This window comes from Nesoenas mayeri (assembly GCF_963082525.1).
Source record: "Nesoenas mayeri genome assembly, chromosome: 3".
Taxonomy (NCBI): domain Eukaryota; kingdom Metazoa; phylum Chordata; class Aves; order Columbiformes; family Columbidae; genus Nesoenas; species Nesoenas mayeri.
Genome location: NC_137544.1, coordinates 102710289 through 102736968, shown reverse-complemented (window position 1 = coordinate 102736968; position 26680 = coordinate 102710289). Strand labels below are relative to the sequence as shown.

The following is a 26680-nucleotide window of genomic DNA, read 5'->3' as shown; positions in this document are numbered from 1 at the left end:
TCTTTCCTATTATTTTCTGGTCTTGAGGTACTATGTTGCTTACAAGCAGGACTGGTTTACACTATAAGTGTCCTCTTAGGGGCAATCTCTCTGTTGTCAAGTCAAGATTGGTTTGAAAATTTGAGAGAGAACGGGGAAAAAGTATTTGTAGAGCTAGTGTTGTGAAGGCTATATTTTGCAAAATATTTTACATTGAAGATGACACTTGCTTTACTTCAGCCATGTACCAGAGGGACTTCTTAGTGTTGAGGTCATAGTCAGGGGAGAGTACTCTGCGACAGCTTTGTTTCTCCTGAGGTAAAAGATCTATAGCATATGAATTTGGGTATTTTAGGTATCATTTTCTTTGAGATTATAGGATATAAGCTAATTTTTAAAAAGTATTTAAAAGGACAGTATTTTATCTTCACCTTTTTGTAACTTGTTTACAGCCAATACTAAAAGCATTTGTATGTTTCTGGAGTGTACTAACAGGACTTCTAGCACTTTATATTTGTACATGACTTTGCCTGTTATACCTCTTAGAGGGACAACATGTAATAAAAAACAATGGATAACTAATTCTCTTTTATATCTTGAAAGGTTAAATTGATACTTGATTATTTCTCTTAAGTCAATCTTGTGTGATCCATGCAATGAGTTATAGGTTAAAACATCATTAAAAAAAAAATCTTAATTGATTCTCTATCCTGAACATTTGGTAACATGGTTGAAGAACCACTAGAAATCATTACTGTGTATTTCATTTGAGACCAATTTTAGACTAGTGGTTTTTTAAATGCATGTCATTAGAACAAATGTTGATGTGACAAGTAGCAGTTGCCCTTTTTAAAATTATAATTTCTATTAAGAAGGAGATACTGCTATTTCAGAACTTGGGCTAGAAGTGAGGAAAGTGGCTGTCACCTTTCACATGGCAAAATATGAAGCGGTGTTTGCTCTCCCTGTGTGCACAGCACCATATGAATAGCAATGGCCATCCTGGGTAGGACTGGAGGACAGGAGAATAGTGTGGGGGTTTTTTGCCCCCTTGGTTGCTATGTAGCCTAGTTGTGTTTGCTGTCAAACACTTTTTCACTTTTAAATGGAAAATAAGGTGACTTTGAAAAGGACAGAGTAGCAGAAGTCACTGACTCTAAGGAAAGAATAAAATGGAGAAACTGAATATTCTTTTAGATGACTTTCTTATTTCCTCTGGGAGGCAATAAGGCCAATCATGTAAATAACAGTTCCATAATATTATTGATTAAATAATAGTTGTCTTGTTTCTATGGTGTCTTCATTTAGTTTTCAAAAATAGAGAGGAATGTTCTTGTCTCATGAAAGAAAGGAAATGGTTATACTGGCTTATGGATTGTATCATAAGATTTCAAGAAGAAATCCTGTTTTTTCCATAATCTGCTCAATAATACCTTATGCTTCTTGTCAGAGATGGGTCATTTTTGCAATGGGAAAAAAATTTTCTTCCTCTTCATTCCATTTTTGTCTTGTGATTTTGTTCCAATGAACAATTCTGTTGGGTGAATATGCTTTTTATTTCAGAACAATAATATAACTTTATATTGTTACTCAACAGTCAATGTATATTTTAAAAATCTCTCCGTCAAAAGAGGCAGAAATGGGTAAGAGTTATCTTTTAACATCACCTTGTTGTTTGCTGTGGTGGGGTCTTTTTAAAATACAAACCATCCAGATTTTTCTAGTAAAATCACTCAGTTCTCTATTTGCTTGAAAGTTTCCATCCATTCATGTATTTCAGTGTATTACTTTCATAAGTCAAAGTGTGATCTCAAAACGACAGTTTAAAATCTGTGTACAGGCTGCACTCTACTATGTGTGTGATGTTCTGTTCAGAATACCGGGGTGGGAACTGAATGCGGGATGCTGCCTTGCTCCCTATTTTTTGAAAAATTTGGGTCTGTAATCTTGACAGCAAATTTGTGTGTGGACACATATGTATAGATGGTATTTGAAATATTTCCCAAATACAACTGGTCAGGAAATAATCCTTTTCCTTATGTGCAAAAAGATAAAGGGTTCTTTACTGTTTTGAGTAAATATAAAATATTTTTTTTCTTGCATCAGTGAGAGAAATCACTACTCATGGGGCAAAATTTGTTTACTCTGTCATGTGTACTTCAGGGTTTACAGGACAGGGAACAAAGCAAGATTTCCTTTTCCTGGAGGCACAGAAGCAGGTTTCAGAGTAGATTTTTATCTACTACCTTTATTTGATAAGGAAAGAATTGAGAAAGAGCTGAACAAATCACCCTATAAACCTGCATAACCCTAGTAAATCATGGTAATTTTTCCTCCTCTCTTAGGTAGTGGGAGAAATGGCAGGTCGTGCAGATTATGTGCTGTAATGCTCCTAGGTGTATCTTGGTGACATTCATTGTGGATACTTCCTTAAATCTCCTTTCATGCTTTATTAAAGCTTCAAATCACCCTGGTGTTTCAAAGATGGAAGATAGAGTTTAGTTCTTGCAAAGAAAACAAAACAAACCTGAAAAACCTTTTATGGCAGGGGTGTCAAACTCATTTTCACCAGGGGCCACATCAACCTCGCAGTTGCCTTTGAAGGGCCAAATGTAATTTCAGGACTGTATAAATGCAGGAGTAGTTACATTTATACAGTCCTAAAATTACATTTATATAGCCCTAGAACTACATTTATACAGTCCTTTGAAGGCAACCATGAGGCTGATGTGTGCCTTGGTGAAAATGAGTTTGACACCTGTTTTATGCTCTCTGAGAGGAAACTGTTCATAAGGTTATTTTCACAGTCTTCCTTCCACCATATACTCTTTGAGTTCAGATAGTGAGTACTGTCTAGGCGAGACCTCATGCACGAAGAAGGTGGTCGTTTTAGCTTTAACAACTTCGTGTACACAGCTTCATAGATTCTAGCCATCACACAGAGTAAGAGGATTTTCTATTTGTACAGTGAGTTGGTTTAGGTTAATTTGGTAGTTAGAATTCTGTAGTTTACTGGTCAGTTTTTTGAATGAATTAAAACTTAACTGTATGCAATTAGGAAACCATTGTCTGTGATGTCTGGGAAATATATATATTTTAACTTGAGCAATCTTTGGCATTTAAATCAATCATATTTTCAAAAATAGTTCAGAATTTTTTTGGAAAATAGCTTGGACTAATTGTTTTAAATTGGAAAAGGTGATAATAAGAGTAGATACTGAAATTATTTCTTTCAGATATAGTAAGATTGTTTGTTACGTGATCATTCAAACTTGGGAATGTCTGTTGTTGTTTTACAGCCGAAAGGATGGAGTCTGAATTATTTGTCTGTTTTCTTCTAAAAGGTGGATGTAGCACAAGGGCCTCAGCTGTTCTTTTGATTTCCTCTCTTCTTGAACATTGTTACGCTTCTAATACACAAGGTATTTCAGAAGGATGGACCTGGTTTGAAACTCTCAGCACCTGTAATTGGGGCCACCTTTTAAAAATACCCTGTATTGCAGAGTTTTGTTTGACTTAAGAATAATGGCATTATAGTACTCTTTTGTGTCCACTTCACCACATCTTCTAAGGTTTTCAACTGGTAGTATTTCCTGACTCCTACGTTCCCTTGCAGAATTCGAAGTCCCCTAATAACAGGTATAAGTCAATAGTGTTGACATTGAAATGTACTTGTGGTACAGAAAAAAGGTGGCTTATTTCATTGCAAGAAAAGATGCTTTGTTCAACCTCCGTTTGCTGCTTCCTTCAGAATTAAGGTGAAAACTTGGGAGCCCAGTTGTAAGCTTGTGATCCTGTTTTAGCATCCTATTTGTTAACTTTATTACTACCTTTTGCATACTATTTCAAACTTACACTTCGAACTTAAATTAAAAAAAGAAAAAACAACCAAACCAAAAACCCCACCAAACCCAAAGGAACCCAAATCCGTGTACTGTTTAAAGGGGATGTTTAGCCACCAAACGTAAATAGCGAAGCTAATTACTAATACTTACAATTTGCTTTTGTTAAGTGTGGTGTTGGTTTATTATCAAATTTGGCTTTCTTTGTTACCCGCTTGGGCTTGGTGTAGTGAATTCAACTTATACCCTAGAGAATTTCTAGCTCTTAGGTTAGTGCAAAATTGTGTCATCACATGTAAGCTCTTTTTCAGGAGTGTATGTCACTTGGCTCCTGAATTCTGCAAATTCAGCTTCTTTTCTGGAGGATTGTTTAAATGATGCTTTTATGCATTATTTTCAAGCTATTCTCTCAACCTCCCATAGAAAACAGATGGTGCTGTTCAAAAAGGAGCCTAAATTTGAGAACTTTTTTTTTCTCCCTTTCTGGCCTTTTTGGTTGAGATTTGTTTGGAGGTAATAAGTTAGTATAATAAACGTGTGTGTGTCAACTATATGTATGTATATTTGTGTGGGTACACACATACACATATATCAATGAAAATTTTTTGACAGTGCACTTAACATAGACTATTCCCTATAATCTCTTGACAGTCATGGAAAAATGATAGATGAGGAGCAGGCTTGGTTGTTCTAACTCCTTCGCTGATCTGTATCATCATTTCATTATCACAGCTACTTCCTTTGAAGTGCAGCAGGCTATTCACTTACTGGGATTCAGCTAACAACAAGCAAATGTCAGCCCACCCACTATTCCTTACAGTACATGATTGGAAATTAATAGATTGACATTAAAGCTGGAGAGTGTATATTTTTTAGTGATTCAGCCTGCTGATTTCAGTAACTTGTTGGTCTCCTGCAGTGGCACATGTATGTCAAGCTTGAATTCTGCCATGGTACTTCTAGGCTGCAGGACAGAGTTTTTCAGGTTTATGTGGACATGGAATTTAGATTTTACAAAAAAGAAAATTCCTTTTTTTTGCACATCTTAGATCTTCTGGAGCTATATTCATTCTCTATGTGTTCTTGAATAGAATCTCTAGTGCATCAGAAATTACTTTGTCTACTTCCTCAAGCCCTGGGGAGTAAATTTCATTAGACCTTGCCGATTGAAGTGTATCTAATGCATTTTCTTGTTTATTTAATATTCTTATTAGTATCAGCAGAGATGATTTGATTGAGCCAAAAAAGTTGAAACGCCTTTATCTTGTGTTCCTCAGATAAAGCACGTTGGTCAGTAAATTGTTCGAAAACCTGCCCTACCCTGATTTCAGTCAGCTAGTACTTGTCAGTCCAGTAACTTTCACAAACACTAAATTCACATTTGTTCTAAAATGTGATAAAAATATGTGTAAATGGGGAAAATACTACAGCATGAGTGGTTCTTATCTTGACAGATGGAGCCCAGGCAAGCTGTACTGCCAACTGCTGAGAGTGAGGGAAAGCTGAAGCGATCACTGTCTTTTGATGACTAGCAGCCCAGGCTACTGACAGACACTGTTTCTTGAGTTCAAGTTGAATTCTTCTTGAGCTTAGAAGGACTTTAAGATGAAGGCACCCATCTATCCTGAGAATAGTAAAGAAGTACTTTAACACAATATGGGTCAAAATTTAGTCTGTGCAGCTTGTATGCTGTGATGAATATTGGTGCTCCCATCTTTCAGCATGAATTACATCGAATACTAATGTTGGGTTAAACCAAATGCATTTTCTCACATGCAGTAGTAGTTGATTTAAATCAGCAGTTGTGTTGAGCTAGAGATTCTGTTGACACTTGAAGTAGTAATAAGTGGTTCATTATTTTAAATTTATAAAGTACCAAGCAGTAAAATTGGTCTCTGCGGTTGATATCAGCCCGTTGTAGGTTGGTACATAAAGGGGATGCGCTGCACTGTTGGCTTATGCAGAAAACACTGGCTGGTGTTTTCCCAACTAGGGAAAACTCATAATTACTAGAATATGCAGTAACTGACTCCAGTAGAAAGAACCTTTTGCAAGAGTAGTGTAAGTCATCTGAGAAAGTTTGGTGTTGGATGAAGTTTGATATTCAAGCTCCCAACAACTTCATTGTAAGTTAGGTGTGTAAGCAGGTGTTTGTTGGAAAGATTATGAGGGGTTTACTTGGAATACTAAGAAGAAGCTATAGCAAAGTAATTTGATTTTAAACTTCCCTCAGAGTAACTTTACATAAGCAAGATATTAAGAAGTAGTAATGGTTAACATAAACCACTAAACTCTCTCTCGCAAATGTATGATGTATTTTATATATGAAGTTAAAGTTGCATTGTCATTGGAAGGTGAGGCCTTTGTAGTTAAATGTACATAAATACCTGTTTCAATGAATCAGGAAACAACCACAACTTAAAGCAAGAAAATAAATGTTTTGAACATTTCTGGTGGTGCATTATATCATGGTGCTCCCTATCATTAGTTTGGTTTACCCATCTCTGTAAATAAGTAAAATCTGCAATGAAATACAAACAAAATAAGGGGTGAGGAGGTTGAGGGTGTTGTGTATGTTCATTACTCCCTTTTTTATGGACGTCTTTCTAATATGGAAGTGAGTATCCTCATTCTCTGAAGTGTCCTTTCTTTTCCTTTATTTTGTAATGAGCCCTTGTTAATGCAAAGAGATTTCACAACTCTGTAAATCTGTCATGTCTGAAGTTGGCGGTTTGCATCAGGGTTGACAGTTATGTAGTCACAGGTGTCCTGTTGATTTAAATTGAAGTTAAATGTTTGCATCTTTCTGAGGATTTTGGCCCAAGACATCTTGAAAACCCATTTCCCACCTTATTGTATATTAAATAATTGCCTAGGAGAAATATTCTGTGCATGTCAGGTTTCTAGAGAAAGGTTTCTCAGCTTCATAGAGTGAGATCTCACTTTCCTGTTAACCATCTTTTCCATATTTGTGTCAAAAGAAGTAGTAAATCAGAGAAGTTGTTAACCTTGGAGTTGCCCAAACTTTATGCAAAACATTTGTCTATTTTTAATTTATTTTTTTAAAGATACCTGTTTGCTAGAAGAGCTGGAGGGACTAATCATCTCTCAAGCAGTTGTATTCTGCTGGTTACGCTAGGAGTCTTGACACAGGCTCTTGATTAGGAAAACCCCAGAAAACAGAAAAACAACAAACTCCCAGCAGTAATTTTATGAGCAGAAGTGACTAACAAAGCTTGGTTTCCTGTTAATTGTGCCTTGTGGCTGACTGGAGTCCCTGAGTTAAAGGTTTTGTTGCAATTACAGCAGCTGTGCGGGCAGATGTCTGGTCCCAGCCCTCCGGCTGGTTCCCAGGGTGTTGCCCTGGGATTCAGAAGCGAGGGGATGCTCTTTGAGGCTGCGTGGGTTTAGGAGTCTCTCCTGCCACCCACCTGCTTCTGCAGAGCATGCAAAAAGTGAATCGTCTTTGAAACATCTTCTGCGTAGCACAGTCTAGTTCAAGTCAAGCGATGGGTAGAAGTTATGAAGAGACCAGGATGCAGACATGCGTCTGGACTGTGGGAGCCTTGCTTCTTTCACCTCTGTGTCACTCTCCTCACAGTAATTCAAGTACATTTATGTGTACAAAGGATTTTGTTGGTGGTGATGATGCTTAGTCAAAACTATTAATTTCAAAATAAAACCAAGTCTATCTGGGAGCAATTGTAAATCTAGAGGATGAAAACCAAACGTTTCTGAATACCACCTCTCTTACAATTCCTTATAAGGACTGTGTTCTGCACTTCTGGTTTGTTTGCTTTTTATGGGCTAGCTGTAAAAAATGTACACAATGACTATTGTAAATACCAGCCTTCTGTTTGCTGCTGTATGTAAAAATATTAATTTTTGTGCCACCATTATTTGAAAAAAATAACAAGAAAGTAATCCCAAAATACCTTATTGTATGAAAGAGTCCTTTCCATTTAGGCAGTTAGATAAGCAGCCCGTTTCCTCTGAATGAGTATTGCTCAAGTTGCTTGCAGTAGTTACTGTATCTGGACTGAATTCAGTTTTTCCAGGTGTGCATTTCTTATTATGAGATGTTTTTTGAATGCACTTTGAGATAAACTGAGAATATTTAATCAGTCAGTCAACTGTTGTGTTTTTATGATAAATAGAGAAAGATTTGGGTGGAAAGAAGTATCAACGTAGAGTAAAAAAATTGGCAGCGTATAGATAGGCATGGAAAGGTATGAATAGTGAATAAGTTGAATCTGAATTGTTGGGGGAAATGCATTTTGATTTCTTGAATGTGTTGCATATGAATGCTAGATTTTCCCTTACATTTGACAAAATACAGGCCTAAGAATATTATATTTAGTTTCAGTAATGAGTTTTATTTGCTGAGATGTAGCTAGAGAATTTGAAAAAGAGAAGCAAATTAAAGTTCGGGAGTTTTTTTGAGCAATGCTGTGAAACTGAATTAAAACCGACAGGAAAGGTTTGTGGTAAGTTCTGAGCAAATACAGAGTAACAATCTAAAAGTAGGTGTTAATAAAGGTAGGAGTTGCCTTGCTTTACTAAGGATTTGAGATCAGAAAATAACAATATTCAGGGTGTGGGAAGGGAAACATTAACAATTCTCATGGTTTGCAGAATGGTTACGGTGTGTAGGGTGTTACTATGGAAGTGATCTAGGTTGGATCCAGGACTTGACCCATTTGCCAAGAAGAGTTTAAAAGTAACGAGCTCTGTTTGGCAATTATACAGATGGGCACACTTGTGACCCATACTTCCAAATATAACTAATTCCAAATATACATTTGATGCGTCGTTACGACTAAACTTCATTTCTAGTAACTAAACTTCATTCTAGTAAACTTCATTCTAGTAACGTTTTCATACAGATAAGTGTTAAGAATTTGTAGGATTGGGACTTCAGATTTTCTTTCACATTGTTTTTGAGCTTGCACTAATTTAATATGTTGCTTAAGAGCATGGACTAGTCTACAGGAAGAAGTTGTGTCATGAACAGGTGTTGGAACTGGGGACTCTTGCTGAACAAGGAAAGATGATAAATTAATTAGCAAAATGGGTTTAGTCAGATAATATGGAAGATAAATTGTGTATACTAGAAATAAATGTTTATGTTTGCTTGGATTTTACTGCAAACTACTTAACTTTCTCTTTTGTGATCTGTGGAACAAGGTGACATTTGGAAAAGTGAGCTGTGAATTGCCTTCCTTACAAGTACTTTTTTTCATAGAACAAACCTTCTATAAACTATTTCCAGAGTGAAAGGTAATGAATTCCTAGCATTCATTTTGCTTATAACTTAATTATGACTTATATTTTCAAAATGTTTTATTACCTGTAACTGGAATCCATTTTTATGAGAGTGCCATTTGTCTTTAAATATTTATATGAAGTATCTAGGTTGGGAATATTTAAAAAAGTATAAGCACTAACTAAAATTTGTGTATGTTATCTACTACTGAAGTGCATTTGCCTTATTGAGGTACTTAAATGAGAACTCTCTCTTGAAAACTGCTGTGTTTGTATATAAACGAATGAATTTGTGTTCTGTGCTCTTCTGAAAACATGCCCAACTTCCTTATTATCCCATTACTTATCTCAGACTTGTTTGTGTGTGCTATGTCTTGCCATGGCTTTTCCTTTCAAATTTCTAGTAAACAAAACTTTTGAGATAAAACTTGTGTACAAGCATCCAAAGAATTTTCGGAACTCAGTGAATATTTTCTGCGTTTAGTATCACAACTTGCAAAATACTTCTCCAGTGCATTGGATGCATACAAGACCACCTCTCCTGTCCACATTTGGGAAAAACATACAAATTTTTGAAAAAAAGGTCTAGAATTTGAAGATGAAGAACAGTTTGTATTGATATTAATTATTCTCTTCGATTAGTTTATAGTTTGAAACCGAAATACTTAATCCTTTGCTTACAGGCAAAATGCTAATTTCACTTACTACCTCTTATTTTTATCTTAAGCTGACGAATAAAACCAAATAATTGTGTCTTGTTAAAAAATTATTGTGTTATCATGGAAAAATTGCCTTTTATCAATGTAGCAATAAGCAGACACTTTAATCCATGTAGTCTATCGTAACAGGCATACAGCAATACAAATATAGGGAGTAAAAATCGAAAAAGACTCTTAATTGAGGCTCAGCCCTGCAAATACGTGCATGTAAATGTGTTATGGTTTTGAGGTCTCTGTTACTTCTAACTCAGCATCAACTGAGATACTGAAATAAATGGTGTGCTCTGTAGCACAAAAGTTGGTTCAGATGTACTGATTCATTAGGAACTGTGAAGGATTAATTTGAAACAATATGTCCTTAAAAGGTGGTTTGAAAACCTTTTTATGTTTAGGTAACAAGCATAAGGGGACCTAGAAAGTGAACAGAGAAACTGAATAAAGAACAAGTTAAAGTTTCTCTTTGGTTCCGTAAAGAGTTTGTTCCATTACTGCACTGGTTTCCAGAATTATTCTTTATTGCATCCTTGATGATACAAAGAAGGTGTGGATCAAAGCAAAGAGGTCTGTGGTGCAAGAATCTCTTAGGTGTGTGTGCGTGTGCACAGGCGTGTGTGGTTTATGTAGGAACTTACTGCTCATAGAAAATGTACGCCATAGGGTAGCTATAGGTGTTGGGAAATATATTTGTCATCTTCCAAATCAAGATTCTGTTGAAAGTTTGATTTATGTTAATAGGGATTGTTTTGAAGTAGTAATAGGTTTTAGTGATTCAACTGCACTGAAGATTGAATGATTAAAATTGCCATGAGGTGAAATGCGGTCAAAATAAAAATATCTTAATCAGCATTATTTTCCAGTGATCACTTAATCAGGAAGAAAGCGAAGATGATTGTAGTTGAGAAATAGAGTGCCGGATCTGGTGCACCATTAGATGCTTAAGCGTTATGATATGGTCTTTATTCTCAAGTGGGCCAAATTAAGTTTATTATAGGCAATTTATAATCTAATGGTGGTGAACTTTCAAATGACTAATTGTTTTTTGATTTTAATTATGTTACTTTTAAAGTAACTCAGAGTGCTTAAGTTTTAGGATCTTTGAAGATCTTTAAGGAGTGCTGTCAGTTTAAGAAAGGACTATTGTTAAAGTCATAATTTGCTAAAAGGTAGCAAAACTAAGAAGCGTCCTTGAAACATGACTTTAATGTTACATTTTTTAGAATTACTGTCTTTCTGTCATTTTGTCAATGCAAAAGAACCAGGCAATAATGAACATGTTCTATTACATTGCCCAGCTTTAATACAAGGACCAAGGAAGTCAGTAGTTTGCAGTTCTTACAGCAGAAATAATAGTCATTAAAATGGTGTGAGGTATGTGTGGAGTGGAAGCTTAAGCTGTGGAGGTGGAAAAATTTCTGTGGGCATAGGAAGGGTGTTTTGTTTTCTTGTTTTGTGACCGGGAACTTGAAATTTGAGTAAAAAGCAGTTGTAGAGACTGCAGTAGTGTATCTTTGTTTTTCATTGCACTTAAAGTAGCTTAACGCTCAGCATCGTTTCACTGTGGTGTATTAATGAAGGACAATACAGTCTATTTTCTTATTTTTACTAATTTCAGAGTAACCTGTAGGATATATCAGAGTGTAAAACTAATGCAAGCAGTGCTCAAAATTCACTTTTTATTTATTTGGATCACAAATGCTCTTTAAAAAATTTATCTAATGACAATGAGTAGTTAAAATCAAAAATATGTCTGGAAAATGTATTATTTTAACCTAGGCAAAATTCCTTCTCACAGTTTTAAGTTCTCATTGTATTTTTTAATATTCCCATATAATATTGGTTATAGCAAAGTAATTCTTGCTTTTATGAATTTTTCAACTTTATTTTAATGTTTGAACTTCTATTTTAATGCCAGGTATAGATCATAACGGCAGAATTAGGAGTGTAATTGTGTGCATTTGTACGATATTCACCGCCCAGAGTTCTCCAGCCCTGACTGGGCCTTTGGAGATCTGTTGCAGTGCAAATATAAACAAGCACCAGTGAAACTTGCTGTAGATGAAGTGCTTATGAGTATGTTTATGCCGTGCTTTTAAGGAGGTAACAAGGTATTTTGTTACATGATATGTCAGTTCATATGGTGGGTGCTTGCCTGTGAAGAACTGGCCTGCTGCTAGAGCTGGGCTGCCTTACCAGCCTTCTGCTCTGAGGCTCTCTGGCTCACTGGGAAGCGTCTGCAACGATGAGCAGCGAATTTGAGGGTAAAGGCACCGTGATGGAGGAGTGAGAGACAGGACTCACATGTGCTGTGTGAGACTTGACAGGTGTGCATTTTGACAAGTTGTAAGTGTAAGTATATGCTAAGAATACATGGCTACACACACAAGAGTCATTTTAGAGGAGGAGAGTTTATAGAAAGCCTGCTCATCCCTCTTCTCACAAGGTTTAGAGCAGGGGTGTCAAACTCATGTTCACTGGGGGCTGCATCAGCCTCGCATTTGCCTTCAAAGGGTCAAATGTAATTTTAGGACTGTATAAATGTAACTACTCCTACATACTCCTACTACTACTCCTACTTCTGGTTTAAATCATATACTTTAACTAATTAAGAGAGTTTAAAAGTGCTTTCAGTTTTACAGAGCTTTTACAGCTTTTCCTCCCCTCAAAAGTGAAAATGAATTATGTTAGTTGCTCTTGTAAGGTGTAATGGTCTATTGTGACTTCAGTAAAGCATTTAGCACAGTCTCTCACAGCATCCTCACTGCTAAAGTGAGGAAGTGTGGTCTGGATGATCAGGTAGTGAGGTGGACTGCAAACTGGCTGAAGGAAAGAAGCCAGAGAGTTGTGGTCAATGGGGCGGAGTCCAGTTGTAGGCCTATATCTAGTGGAGTGCCTCAGGGGTCAGTACTGGGACCAGTACTGTTCACTATATTCATCAGTGACTTGGATGAGGGACTAGAGTGCACTGTCAGCAAGTTTGCTGATGACACCAAGCTGGGAGGAGTGGCTGACATGCCAGAAGGCTGTGCTGCCACCCAGAGACATGGACAGGCTGGAGAGTTGGGTGGGGAAAAATTTAATGAAATATAACAAGGGCAAGTGTAGGGTCTTGCATCTGGGCAGGAACAACCCCAGGTTCCGGTATAAGTTGGGGAATTACCTGTTAGAGAGCAGTGTAGGGGAAAGGGACTTGGGGGTCCTGGTGGACAGCAGGATGACCATGAGCCAGCACTGTGCCCTTGTGGCCAGGAAGGCCAATGGCATCCTGGGGTGTATTAGAAGGGGGGTGGTCAGTAGGTCCTTCCCCTCTGCTCTGCTCTGATGAGACCCCATCTGGAATATTGTGTCCAGTTCTGGGCCCCTCATTTCCAGAAGGACAGGGAACTGCTGGAGAGAGTTCAGCACTGGGCAACAAAGATGATGAAGGGAGTGGAGCTGGGGCTCCACTTTCTTCCCTTATGAGGAAAGGCTGAGGGAGCTGGGTCTCTTTAGCTTGGAGAAGACTGAGGGGTGACCTCATTAATGTTTATAAATGCGTAAAGGGTGAGTGTCACGAGGATGGAGCCAGGTTCTTCTTGGTGACAACCAATGATAAGACAAGGGGCAGTGGGTACAAACTGGAACACAGGAGGTTCCGCTTAAATATGAGAAGAAACTTCTTCTCAGTGAGGGTGCCAGAGCACTGGAACAGGCTGCCCAGGGAGGTTGTGGAGTCTCCTTCTCTGGAGACATTCAAAACCCACCTGGACACCTTCCTGTGTAACCTCATCTGGGTGTTCCTGCTCCAGCAGGGGGATTGGACAAGGTCCCTTCCAATCCCTAACATTCTGTGATTCTGTGTAATGAAACTCAGTATCAGCAAAAAATAAGATGTCTGACCTCAGTATATTTGCTTTATGTTGATGACTGTAAAAACTGTTTCCCTAATTAGAATTCTCAAGTAAAGGGAAGGCAGGCTGAACTTGTGTAGCTCAAGGCCTTGTTTATTAGTCACAATTTAATTAAAAGCAAAGGACACTCAAGAGTAATGATGGTAAAAGGAGAAAGGAAATGCATCAGGGAATTTGGGAAAGGATGGTGGCACGACATCGTTGCTGCAGCTGGGACTTCGGAAGAGAGACTCCAGGTGGGTAGAGCAGAGTTTGAAAAGTTAGAAATTAGAGAACTAGCAGAACTTTGCTCAGTTGGTGGCTTCTGTGACCAGCAGGGCAATGGGCTCGGGGTAGACATGGGCAAACTGATACAGTGAGCAGGTGAGGTGTGGATGTAGAGAAAACTGAGGGGGCCTGTGGGCAGAAACCATCTGGTGTGGTGGCAAAGCTGTGTGTTGACAGGGCAGAGTGGTACTGGGTGAAGAGTCATGTGGGAGAGGTTAGGACTGAATAGTTGAGAAGAAGAGCATTGGGACGAAGAGTCACAGCAGGAAAGAGGTGAAATGCATTACATCTTTGTGGGAGGCAAGAGAAGGGGGCATAAGGCAGGCTGTGATATTAGACAGGCATTTGAGTGTTCCTTATAATCCTTCTTTCTCTAGCTTCAGAAATGGAACAGGAGACACTTAAAGTTCTGTGAAATATCTGGGAAACCGAGCAGGGGCTTCGTTAGTGGTGGTCCAGGCAGCGAGCAGCAACCTTGTTGTCCTTTAATCTATGAGAATCATGTACTAGATGCCTGTGTTTGGTGGACCAAAGTTGTGAGCTTTCTTCTGGTAAAACACTTCTGTATTATTATAGTATATAGCAGAATTTCTACAGAGGATTAATTTATTTTTTTTTTTAAATGGGAGGATTATTTGATTTATAAATATAATATGTATTGAACAATTCTTCAGGGTTCAAAACCATCAAGGCAAAACAAAGGAAGGGACAGAATTAATGATGCCTCCACAACTTTCTTGAGAGAGTACATATGGCAGGCTTCTCTTGTGGTCACAAAGTACCTGTTCTTTAGAGTGGAGTGTTTTTCACCTCTCTCCTTGAAATTTACTGTGTGGTTGCACGCTCTTTATTTATTGCATAATATTAGATTTTTTTACTCTGATATTCACCAACGCAATCTTTCAGATTAGATGGTGGTATCTCTAGTTTACATAATAAAAAGTAATTCATTGAGAGACTAAGAATTTTACTTAAAGTATACATTCTTGATGCCTGGTTTATTTTGATTTTTTCAGAACATTTAGTAATTCTAAACACAGGTCTTATTGATTTTATTTACACTTGAACTTCCAGCATTTTTTGGCAGTCAAATACTGGCATATTGAGCTACATGTCAAGTGTTGAGGAATGTGACGTTTGAGCTTGGCTGTCAGAAGTGTGATTTTTAATTGACTTGTCTCCAGCTCTGTGGCAGCATGAGAAATGGAGTCTAAGCAGCATTCTGCTTTCTAAGCATTAGACCACCTTTCTCCTTTGTTAGTCTTTCAGGATATTTAAATATCACAAAACTTTTATTCTGTCTGCTTTTGATTTACTCCCAGAGCATTTCTACCCTCTTTACTAGGTGGAGTAGGAGTCCTATAGTAAAGATTTTACTGCCCGCACCACAAGAATTGCATTAGAATTCCAGTGCACAGTAGGATGAATTAAAGTTCAATATTTCGCTTTGCTGCTAGTATAATAATATTTAAACATAGGGCGGTTTACTGAATTTCTCGTGATGAGAAGGAATGGTAATGTAAAAAAAATAATGGCCATATCCTGATGTGGTATGGAAGTGTTGCCCAGATTTGCAGTGGGTGTTTCATGAATGCAGGGGTTATTTTTCATCTGAGTCTGGGGAGGGAAAAAACAGAACTGCACTTGCATGTTTGGGAAAGATATTTTATTTCTCTCTCTGATTTTGAAGTTCCTGTTGAAGGATCTTTTGTGGTAGCTGTAGCCAAAGATGGCTGGATGGTCTCCACTTGACCTAGATGAGAACAGATTACTTTTTTTTTCCCCCAAGATGAATAGGATATAGAGTATATTGTGTCTGTCTATACCATAGCACAGGAATTTGTGGGCATGCTTCTCATTCTTGGAAAATGCCAGATTCTTAACTTGTACTTACAGATGTTGACACTTAACTGTTCATCAGGAGAAACATGCTAAAAATGTTCCGAGGGAATGAAAACTGAAGCTTAAGTGTTAAAACTGAGAAGAGTATTTGTGGCTTATATTTTTTATGTTGCCTTAACTAATGTTCTGTGGTTCAGCTGCTGTCGCTGTCAGCTACAGTGTTTTGCCCCTGGTTTCCTCCAGAGAGTTGGCGGAAACTGCAGCAAAGCTTTCTTGTGCTATTTTGCCCGTCTTAGGTGGGTGGAGAGGAGAGATTTCTTTTCCGTCTCCTCTCAATTAATTAGGCTTTAAGCAGCTTTGCCTTGCTGACTGTCAATTACTTCTCCTTTGCTTTGAGAAATACTGTTTATTTTTGAAGGAGTATTCTCTCGCACCTCCTTTCTGGAGTTTTTTGCAACCTCCAGTTATAGTCTGTCTTAACTCAAAAATGCTATTTACACATTTCATAATCACAGCTGATAGAAGCCAGTGGAAAATAAATACTTTGGGTTTGGACTGAGCCTGTAAAGTAAAAACATTTGTTAAATTTCTTTCAGGAATTTAGCAGAAATTTCAAAGCTGCAGAACGCTTTTAAAAACAAAGCTATCTGTATTATTTTGGTTGTGTGGTTGGATGTTGGTTTTTTCGTTCCTTTTTTTTTTTCTTTTTTTTCTTTCTTCCAAGGACAGCATTAGGAATAATTGGAAAGCCTTCTGGTATTCAGTAAAGTAACAATCTCTTAGGTTCTGTGTTTTTTCTCCTCTTCATGGCAAAGCTCTATGTATGTTTTAAAAATTATTTTTAGCTATTGAAGGAAAGGGGGCTTTGTCTTGAAATGATGAGCAGCTATTTTCCCGTGGTGGTTGTTTTCTTCTCCAATCTGTTTCCCTCACAATGAATTTAATACCATTGCTGTTGATAATTCTGGTGGATACAGCTTTTAATTTCTATATCTTTGGCTTGACATGGTGTTTTACGTGGAACACTGCAGCAGGCAGAAGGCTGAGTTTGCTGTGTGATCCGTGGATCACAGAGGAAGGGCATTTTGTAATTCCTTTGGGAATTAAGACACAGGTATCTTACTGAAACCTGCCAGTTGAGGATGCAATCTTCCATCTGAGCAGAGTTAACCAGCCTGTTTAGCCAAAAAGCAACTATGCCATTAGTAAGGCAACAAGAGGAATTCCTAAACACTGTCCTGTTCTGTTTTCTGTTTAAATGAATTGTGGGGACCCATTTTTGGTTGCTGCTTCCAGGTCTGCAGCACACACTTTGAACAGTCAATGTGATCTTCATCTCATTTGGGTTTAATTTCAGCCCATACTTGCTCCAGTGCTTTGCTGGGGAGTGAAGGGGGCACTAGCAGGTGAGGGAAGACAAAGGAGCCACTAGCTCCTCTCTCCCAGCCAGTGGGTTAGCCCTGAAATATCTCAGTTTTAGGGCTCACGCTGCCCCAAGCTCTTCAGAGAGAGACCAGTGCAGGAACATGAGACTGACTTTGCAAATAAAGCATTCAGTGCTGCTGTTTAATTATTTTGATGTTGTTTGGTACCACGTGTATAATCGCAGTACTAACCTGTACTGGTTTATCAACCATGTCACTGTCCTCCGTGTGTCAGCTCTTCAGGAGATGGACTTTTACCTCCAAGAGTTATAAAATTAAACCACTTGGGATTAAACATGCTGTAAGTAATGCTACTAACTGCTTCCTCCATTAATACGATAAACATCCTGTTGAAGCTCAGTATTGCTACTGGAGAACCCATTGTTTTGCCTCACTTGTGCTGGACAGTTGTATTTGTAATAAAACCTTCCCTTTTCAGGGCCAGAGGATAGAACATACACTCCCTTGTATGCCTGGCTTGGCAGCTTGAGTCCTGCTGTTTTTTCTGTGTGCTTAACATGTTACTTCAAGTGAAGGTCTAGTCAAATTTCACCTGAAAAAAAAAATAATCTAAATATCAAACACATCTAAAATTCTCCTTTTACTGATTTTTTGTTGTTGTTCGAATGCATTATAAGCATAAGTGGAATGAATGGCTAGAGCATAAAATGTGAGCAAAAACCCATAGAGACTTAACTTCAAGAAATGGCCATGACAGGTTCACCTGGTTTGAGAAACTGACTTAAGTTACTAGGTCAGCAGATTGGTTACCCCTGAGGGTGAACTGGGAGATTGTTTTTTGTTGCCATGTGTAATTGATGAATAAGTGCCAGGAATCTTGCCAAGAGGGTGGTGGTGCAGTTTTCCCAGGCAGACTGAGATTGGAAGTATTGACCAGGTGGGGTGGCCAGTGTTTTTGTAGATCAGTTTTTATAGGTAAAGTCTTATCTATCCATCTTCTCCAGGGTGGTTAATATAATAGCAACATACAATATTTTTCAGACTAGCCTCCTGCATAGGCTCTGTGTGTGACTTGCAGGCTTGTGGCCACAGAGGACATACTAGCAAATCTGAAAGTTTTATACCATGAACTTCAGTTCCTGCTGAGTTGAAAATCCAGGAGGAGCCAGGGGATGTGCTGCCCACACTTACCCTCTGGTTTGGGGGAGGAACAATTGGGTTTGGCACAGCAAACTGCGGGTCCCTAAGCTGTATCACACATGGCTAGCAACCTTGAAAAGGGGTGTCTGCTTGGGGAAAAACACCTGTGCCTCTGTGTATTTCTGTAGGTTCATTGAAATACCAAAGCAAATGCCCATACTGCCTTTTGCACTCAAAAAGCTGCAAAGACGATGTGTCGCTCTGGTGTAAGCGATCAAGGAAACTGTGGCTCCTACTGAAAAAGAGGGTGTTGTATTCTGTTAAGGGGGATGGCGTGTGAGCAGGGGAGGCCTGTGTACCTGTGTCTTTTAACAGAGCTGCATTGCAAGGACCCCTTTGAGCACTTTGAAAACTGTTCCTTGACCTTAGAGTTTGCTGTCTTCATAACAGCCCATGTGACATTGCCAATCTGGTCGCAGAAAGTCTGCCTGTTAACCTCATAGTCTGGAAAGCTGGATGCATGCAGCGGCTGTCTGAAGACATGCCGTCCAAGGCCCGTGGCCAGGCCAAGTTTTCTCTACTTAGGATTGCTGTTGCCACAAGAACAGCAGATGTTTGCACAGCAGACAAACAACACTGATGATAAAGCAAATTGACCTTTTTTGGAACAAGCTATTTAGAGCACATTCCTAGGGCTTTGCTTTTTTTTTTTCTTTCTTCTTTTTCTTGGACTGTGTCTTCTCTTCATAAAACTGCTTGGCTATACATTGACATGTCTGTTGCTAGAAGTGATAAAAAAATTAAAAAGAAGGGTTTACAAACTTTTCCACTAACACAGATACTACAAATCATTAGACTTAATCCAAACCTATTTTTGTCAGCCATATTTTACTGAAGTAGTTATAATGATGTTTATTTTTCCGGTGTCCCTATGGGAACCCTGGAAGATTCCAAAATGTAATAATTAAAGAATGACAGGCCTTTCCTTACAATATAAAGTAAGGAAGAGTTTTGTGGTTTAAACAGCTATGCTGTTGCTTGTTAACAAGATATTTTGCCTTGTACTCTAGCCAGGCCTATAATGGTCAAAAAATGTTGAAGTTGAGAACTACACGTTTGTTTTCAATCAGTTGTTTTTCAAGTTAAAAGCCTCTAATGGCTTGTTTTAATTCGTTCAGTAGTATTAGTATTCGTATTAACTAATTTGGCACATTATAGCTGAGGCTCTCCCAGTAAGGCAATATGTGTTGTTGTCACTTAATTTTTTCTATTGCAAAACCTTTATTTTAAGGTATAAAAGATTAATTGAAAGCTTGGGGAATCTGCAAACTTGAGTAATATACTTCTGTTTAAATGATGGTTTTAAAGTATTTTAAATATAGTATTAAACCTGTATTTTGATTGTATTATTAAATATATATATATAAATAATTATAAATGTAAAGTAAAAATATCATTAAAGTGAAAACCTCGGTGTTATATGGCTGCATCTTTACTATTTGGACCTAAGCCCTAGTGTTTTTTTATTCATAAACTGATGTTCCTGTAGTTCTAACAAATATAACTCCTGGTAGAGAATTGTTTCCTGGCATCTGAGGAATTTTAGAAAAATGGACTAAGTTCAGACTTTGGAACCTCTGAGATTTTTAAGGGATTTAATGTGTTGGAGCAGTGCCATTAGTGGAGGTGCTGCATTGCTGAACAGGAGAAGCACAAGACTCTGCATTTTTGTGGTGTTTTTCAGATGTGGTTTACAGTGCTAATTTAAGGACCAGGATAAGGAAGTTTTGGGGGGGGTTTTAGGTATCAAAAATACAGGTATCTTGTGTCTTGACTCAGTTTATAAAGTTGCTTTGTTGAATAGGAGGCAGTAGGCTTTCGTACAAGAATTTTGTAGTGCCTTGAATGCTGCGTGTTAATATAAAAATTCTAAAATGATAGACTGTCACTTTTAGTTCATAACATTAGAAAGACGAAATGCTAAATTCTAGGAGAACTCAAATCGGGTTTCTTACATGTATAGATATTATTTGATTATTATGTAGGGTCACTTGCTTTTTGAACTTTTGAAAACCAATTCCCATTTTTGTTTAGCAACATTATTCTGAATAAATTGTTCTGCAATATGATGCCTGTTACAACTCTTCACTGCAGATGAAGCTGTACTAATCCCATCAGGCCCTGTATAGACAGAAATGGCCATAGATGAGTCCCTGTGCCATGAAACTGTAAACTAAAAAGGTTTTCGTGGGCCATGTCAAATGGCTGCCTTGCCATGTGTGGTTTTTATTTCTTTCTTGATTCATGTATGTGATGGTCAGTACCTTGTCTGTTACAGAAATACTCACCTTGTCGTAGAAGTATGAAACTGTGGGTGAAGTGTCTGATTTTGCTTGTTTAGGATCATTGGGGAAGACTGACTGCCTCTGAGCCAGAGATTGATCTTAACATTTTCTGAGACTTATCCCAGTCCTCTGTACACCGTGTTACGCAGCCTTCTTTTCTGGGCAACTTTCATGAACCTTATTTCTGAAGCTTCTCTTTTTAGTAATTAATTTAATTTGTGTAAAGCTTTAAACGTGATTTAAAACCAATTATTTTTTAAAGAACTGATTTTCCTGCTTAATCATTTAAAGTTTTGTGTGGGTTTTTTTCCTTTTTTATCAAAAGTTGTGTTATGTGTTTTTCGAAGTAGAGTTATCAGTAACTTGGATGTTTTGCATGTGTGCAAAGAGCAAGTATTAGTGAATCCAGACTAATTAGTTGTTAATGCTAAATGGGGCTGGAAGAAGGGAACAGTCCTGATTCTGTTTCACTGCAAAGAACACTGGGGTTACCTGGCTGGAATACAATACCTTATTTTGCTTACTGCTTTCAAAGATATTATAAAACAGGGGAAAAAGGAAGAGGGAAAATTTAAGTTTAAGGGAAGAGGGAAGTTTAAGTTTATACACATGGGGGCTTTCTACTCAATGTGTTAATAATGTCTTGAGTACAACCATTCTTGTTTCCAGAAGCCAAGAATTGACTATTAAGTATCCCCTATCGTGAAGAAGTGGTCTCCAAAAATATTGCATGATACATCATCCACGCCAATATTACCCTACCAGTTATCATTCATCAACATTGTAATTTGTCATTGAATACGATATTGTTTTGCTGTTTGGCAGAGAAATTAATATTGTCAAAAGTGAACTTTTCAAGGCTCTCATTACATCTGTTTTATGTTACTGTTACCTTGTTGGGTGCTGTGGGGTTTTTTTATTTGTTTGTTGGGTTTTTTTGTGTGTGGTGTGGTTTTTGTTGTTGTTTTAAATGATTGATATTTTCCTTTGTTTCAGCCAAACCTTTTACGTCCAAAGTGAAACAGATGAGACTACATAAAGAAGATTTTGAAATCCTGAAGGTGATTGGTCGAGGCGCCTTTGGGGAGGTATGTATGTGAAGGAGGTGTAAGGAGGGGTTTGAATAATGTTCTTCGAAATCTGCAGCACTGAGACAGTTAATAGCAATACACTGATGTAGATGTTTTTGCATTATTTAGGCATAATGGACATTGTAGGCCCACCTCATGTTTGATGCAAGTATGTTTTGATTTATACGTTCTTTGACAGCTCTTTTTAAGTCTCTTAAAAGAAATTTGAGAGAAGGCAAGTAAGTTCACATGGATTAAAAGGCCATATTTCATCTGTCTGATGATAAATCATTTGCTTGACTGTAATTCTTTCTAGTCAGCAGATAGAGGCCAGTGAGTTACTGATGGTACAAAGATCTAGCCGTTTCTCATCATTTTAATAACTAAATGGTCTGAAAGTAGTTTTCAGCAACTTAAATAGCCACATATTGATATTGACATTCTAAGAACGCAGAGAAACTCTCTATTCCTGTCACTTTGTTTCGTATTTTTAACGAATGTTTGAATGTTTTTACTGCATTTCTTTTAAAGACTTTAGCGAATGTTAGTTTCTTTTTCAGTTGTCAAGTACTGCTATTGAACACATTTTGCTGCTTCCAATTAAGCCAGTTCTTATTTGAAGTCATCGAACAATGCTGTTGTTCACCAGGTTTTACACTAGACATGTCAGATTATATAGGTTGAGGAAGCTTGAATAAAATAAATGCTAGCTTTCTTCCCCTTCTTAATTACATTAGTTGCATGTGCATAGTGTACATAGAATGAGCAACCTAATGTAAAACAGTGCCTTGAATTTTTGATAGCCAAATAGTGGGGATAGTATGTTAAGCTTCTGCACAAGATGCTCCGTACTGCCTGAAAATGTGTGAACTGAAACCCAAAGTAGTAGAAAAAGATTTTATTTTTTTTTTTTTTGAGCAATGTCTTAAATGCTTTTGGAACCGGAAGTTGTTTTGACGTTGCTTTGGTGTTGTGGTTTTGTGGGTTTTTGGGGTTTTTTTTGTTCCTTCCCCAGTTGCATTCAGTATGAGAGTATCTCTGGAGGTGCTATGGCATGTGACAGAGGAAAGCTGGTTTCAAGTTCGTGTGCATGTTTGCATCACGTGGAAATTAGTCTGGTTATGGAAGAGCGGACTTCTATGTGTAGTGTGTAAGGAACAGGATTTTTTTACTGTAGTGTATGTCACTACATTCTCTTGATGATGCCTACGTGCAAATATCATCATTAGGCAACTGTAAAAATAACAATCAGAGAGTAGTATTTATTTAGCTACTTCATCACTTTTGGTTGGTTTTGCTCCATCTGGGGTAATGCTTCTTTATGAAAGAGACCAAAGGCTGAAGTTACTCATGGATTGGTTTATCTTTAGTCTGAACCTCTGCCACAAAGAGGATGTTGTGTTCTCCATTTTGATGTAAACACTTCTGCTTAAAACATCAGCTTTTCTCACTGCTACTGTGGTAGTTGCAGCTGAGTTAATGTCCAAGTTGTGTAAAACGTAAGAAAAATCACTAATGAGGGTGCTTTCTTGTCAGAAGAATCATATGTGAAACCTGCCTTATTGTGTTTTTAAGAGAAGTAACTTTTGCCTGGTAGATCGGCATCAAACTCCCCAGCAGCTAAACCACAAAAACCCTGTAGTTCTCTCTCAGGAAGCTTATTTGTGGTGAATCATCCCATGAATGGTGAGAGCATAACTTTTCCCCATTGTCTTCTGGGGACAGTCTGTGTAATTGGTTAGTTCTCCTAGTTTAGGAACAGTGTTTCTTTCTAATTCCTTATCTGAGAAAGATAGCATGACTCTACTTAATTGTCAAAATATTCAGTGATGGGAAAGCTGTCAGTGAGGATGATTGGTTTTTTATGTTCTTAAAGTAGGACTTCATAAATATTTGCAAGGATATAGGTTACGTTTTATTAATAGCTTAAAGAAGACAAGTTTCAAGGCCTACACAGATGTTTTTTCTAAGAAAACAAGTTATTTATGAAATTAATAATTTTCCTTTAAAATAACCAATAAATACCCCAGCATGGTTGAAAAAAGGATCACCAAATTTTACTGCTACTTAAGCCACCAAAAACTGTATTAATATTAAATTGCAAAATACTTGTAACGATTCAGTGGACTACAGTAGTTTACTGAGACAGATTAAGAAATCTGAAAGAATGTATTTTCTTTCCAGCAAACTCTAAATGAGACCAAGGTTACTGGGAGGAGTAATTTTTGATTCCTGAATCAACATAATTCTGAAATTCTCTAGACTACAAAGTTAGTGCAAGTTTTCTTTGGCACAGTCTCAGACTTGTTCTTATTTTGATTCTACACTACTCAATTTCTCCAATTTGCATAGTCAAGAAATATTTCCCTTTTTGTTTTTACAAGTTTGATGTAGATAAAAAGTAGTTTAAACTAGTTATTGCTTATAACTGTAAGAGTTCATTGTTCCTAGTTTTCTTTTTCTCCTTACCCTGCTTGCTGCCAGTTTGCAAATGTTTCCTTTTTGTCAAATTAATGACATGCCCCCTTCCCTCTTCATGCATACATTTACTTATTTAACATTTTATGTGAGAGAGTGCTGTCTTTTGAAAACACAGATGTTTTGCTTGGAGGAGGAGGATTATCCTGGTAAAATTAATAACGTGGGCATCAAGTGTTTTATTGTGCTGGCTTCAGGCAGCGTGGTTTGAAAAACTTAACAAACAACTCTAAACAAGACGACTTTAAACTTGGGAGTTGAAGAATGCGAGTAGGAAAGGTGAAGCAACTCGGCAACAGCTCTTAGCGGTGCCTGTGCACAGTATAAAAGTGCAGCTTATTCAAGGTTCTAGCTAATATTGAAATTTTCACTTCATTCTGTTTTTCGCTTAAAAAAAAATGAGAAAACTTGAGGGCTTCAGTGCTTGCTTATGCAAGCAAATATGATGCCATTATGCTGGTGATGTTTTGAAGATGGTGAATTTTGTAGCTCTGAGAGCTAGTTAGTTACTTCTAAACTTTGAAGAGTAACATTCCTTCTTCTTGTTTCTGGAGGGTTGCCCTCTCTTGATGAACAAGACAACCAATGCTGAATTTCCTTTTCTTGTTGTTTTTATTTCCATTTTAATAGCTTCTGGTTTAGCTTTTTCCTTGATAAGGCTGTTGCTTTTTAAGCAAAGGAAGCGTGCAGACATGCACAGTAGAGACGAGTAGGGGAGTTGGGGCGGAAGGTGTCTGACAGCATGCCAGACTGCACTACTGTTTGTGGGAAATATGGAAAACTGTTGGAAGAATAGGAAAAAAACCCCATCTGACTAAACCAAGATGTTTACATCAGCACATACCAATCATTTTTTGTTGGGCTGCTCACAGGAGCATATAAATTTTTAAAAACCCCAACCTTTAAAAGTCCAATTTTAAGAAATTCCAGTAGCAAAACACTTCAGGGTAACTAGACAGAAATAATTACTCTTTCTTCTGTCTTGACAGCATCACTGGGGAAGGGAGATCAAAACAGCACTCTGGGTGTATTTGGGCTTTTGTGTACATAGTATATACCTCTGTGTGTGTATGTAAACACTGCCCGGGTCTGTAATCATGTTTCTGAATATTTTGTTACAATTAGAAACTGCATCAAAGGGCTCATTGCTGAAGTGTCAGGTTTCTTTTTCACAGTCCTGAAATAAGCGTTTTAGAATGTGCTTTCATGAAGCACTGAGACATCCCTAAAAAGATGCTGTGATGGCAGAAAAATGATGTTTGTGATCTTTTTGTGTATGTGTGTGTGTGTGTGTGTGTGTGTGGTGGTTATTGATATGGAATAACATGAATGGCTTTCACAGACTAAAAGACTGCTTCTGACTGATGGCAAACGCAGCTGCTAAACCTGAGTCTGTACTTGTTCTTTAGTCACTCTTCAATAGTACGCCACGTTCACAGAAGGTACAAGCCCTTGATGTTGTCGTTGAAGGCCTGAGCTCCAGCTGTTCACCAGAGGCAGTGTTGTAGCTCTTTTGGTGGTGTCCAAGCCAATGCTGGATAGAAGACCACAAATTTAGAGAGCTGTGCAATTAGCCTGTGTCTTTCAATAACCAAATCTTTTGTAGAATAACACAGCATTTCACTGAGTATGCTACAGGCAAGAAATTAAATCCTGAAGTTGGACTTAAAATATATGTATGATCTTATGCCTCTGGCTGCCTGTACTACAACGGTTAATGATGGGGAAAAACTTATTTTTCATGCTGGGCAGCAGCAGTCTCATCAGCTCTAGGGCCAACCTATTAATTTTTCCCAACAACAGTTGCAAAACCCTCAAAGGCATTTAGGACAGAATTATATTGTAGCTCCATACCCATTGCATCATGCAGAAGAGGGTCCCTGTCATCTAAGATAATGATCCAGTTTGAACTCTGACTAGTCTCAGGGTTAAGGATTTCTCCTCCTGCCATTTCTCGTTAGAAATCCGTACAGATACGAGTTTCGAGTTAGCTTTAGCTAGTGAAGTAAAAGGAAACTCAAGATTCAAATTGCATTGTGGCTTATGTATCACTGTGAGGATTCATTTTCTCTCCTAAAGAAACCTGTGATGCTTGGTCTTGGGTTACCTTGCACAGAAGAGTAGACATTCTTTATGAATTAAAATTAGATTATTGTCTAAAGTAACAATTTTTGTGATTTTTTTTTTAAATCTGAAAGTACCTTGAGAGATCCCAAGTCTGGACTTGAACCTCAGTTTTTATGCATGAGGTAACCTTTAAAAATTTCAGTTCATAAACTAGTAGATGTGGTACCTTTCTGTCTCTCTCCTTTTTTTTGATCCCTGTCGCGGCCTCAAAAGGCAGCAGTGTCAAGCGCATGGTTGATAATGTATTGCTGCATATATGGGAAGCGACAGCTGCTTCGTATATGAATGTATAGCTAAGCAAGAGGCACACTTTTAGATATGGTTTAGTTTGGAC

General features: G+C 37.7%; 1 protein-coding gene across 2 annotated transcripts in view; it reads left to right on the top strand.

Annotated features, from left to right (window-relative positions):
• CDC42BPA (CDC42 binding protein kinase alpha) overlaps nucleotides 1-26680 on the top strand; it is a gene marked incomplete at its 3' end in the record, with an annotated part of 191382 nt that overhangs the window by 39173 nt on the left and 125529 nt on the right. For both annotated transcript variants that reach the window (XM_080341777.1, XM_080341778.1), the window contains one exon: nucleotides 21668-21759. In XM_080341777.1, coding sequence (XP_080197903.1) covers nucleotides 21668-21759 — 92 coding nt within the window. The remainder of the gene's footprint in view (nucleotides 1-21667; nucleotides 21760-26680) is intronic.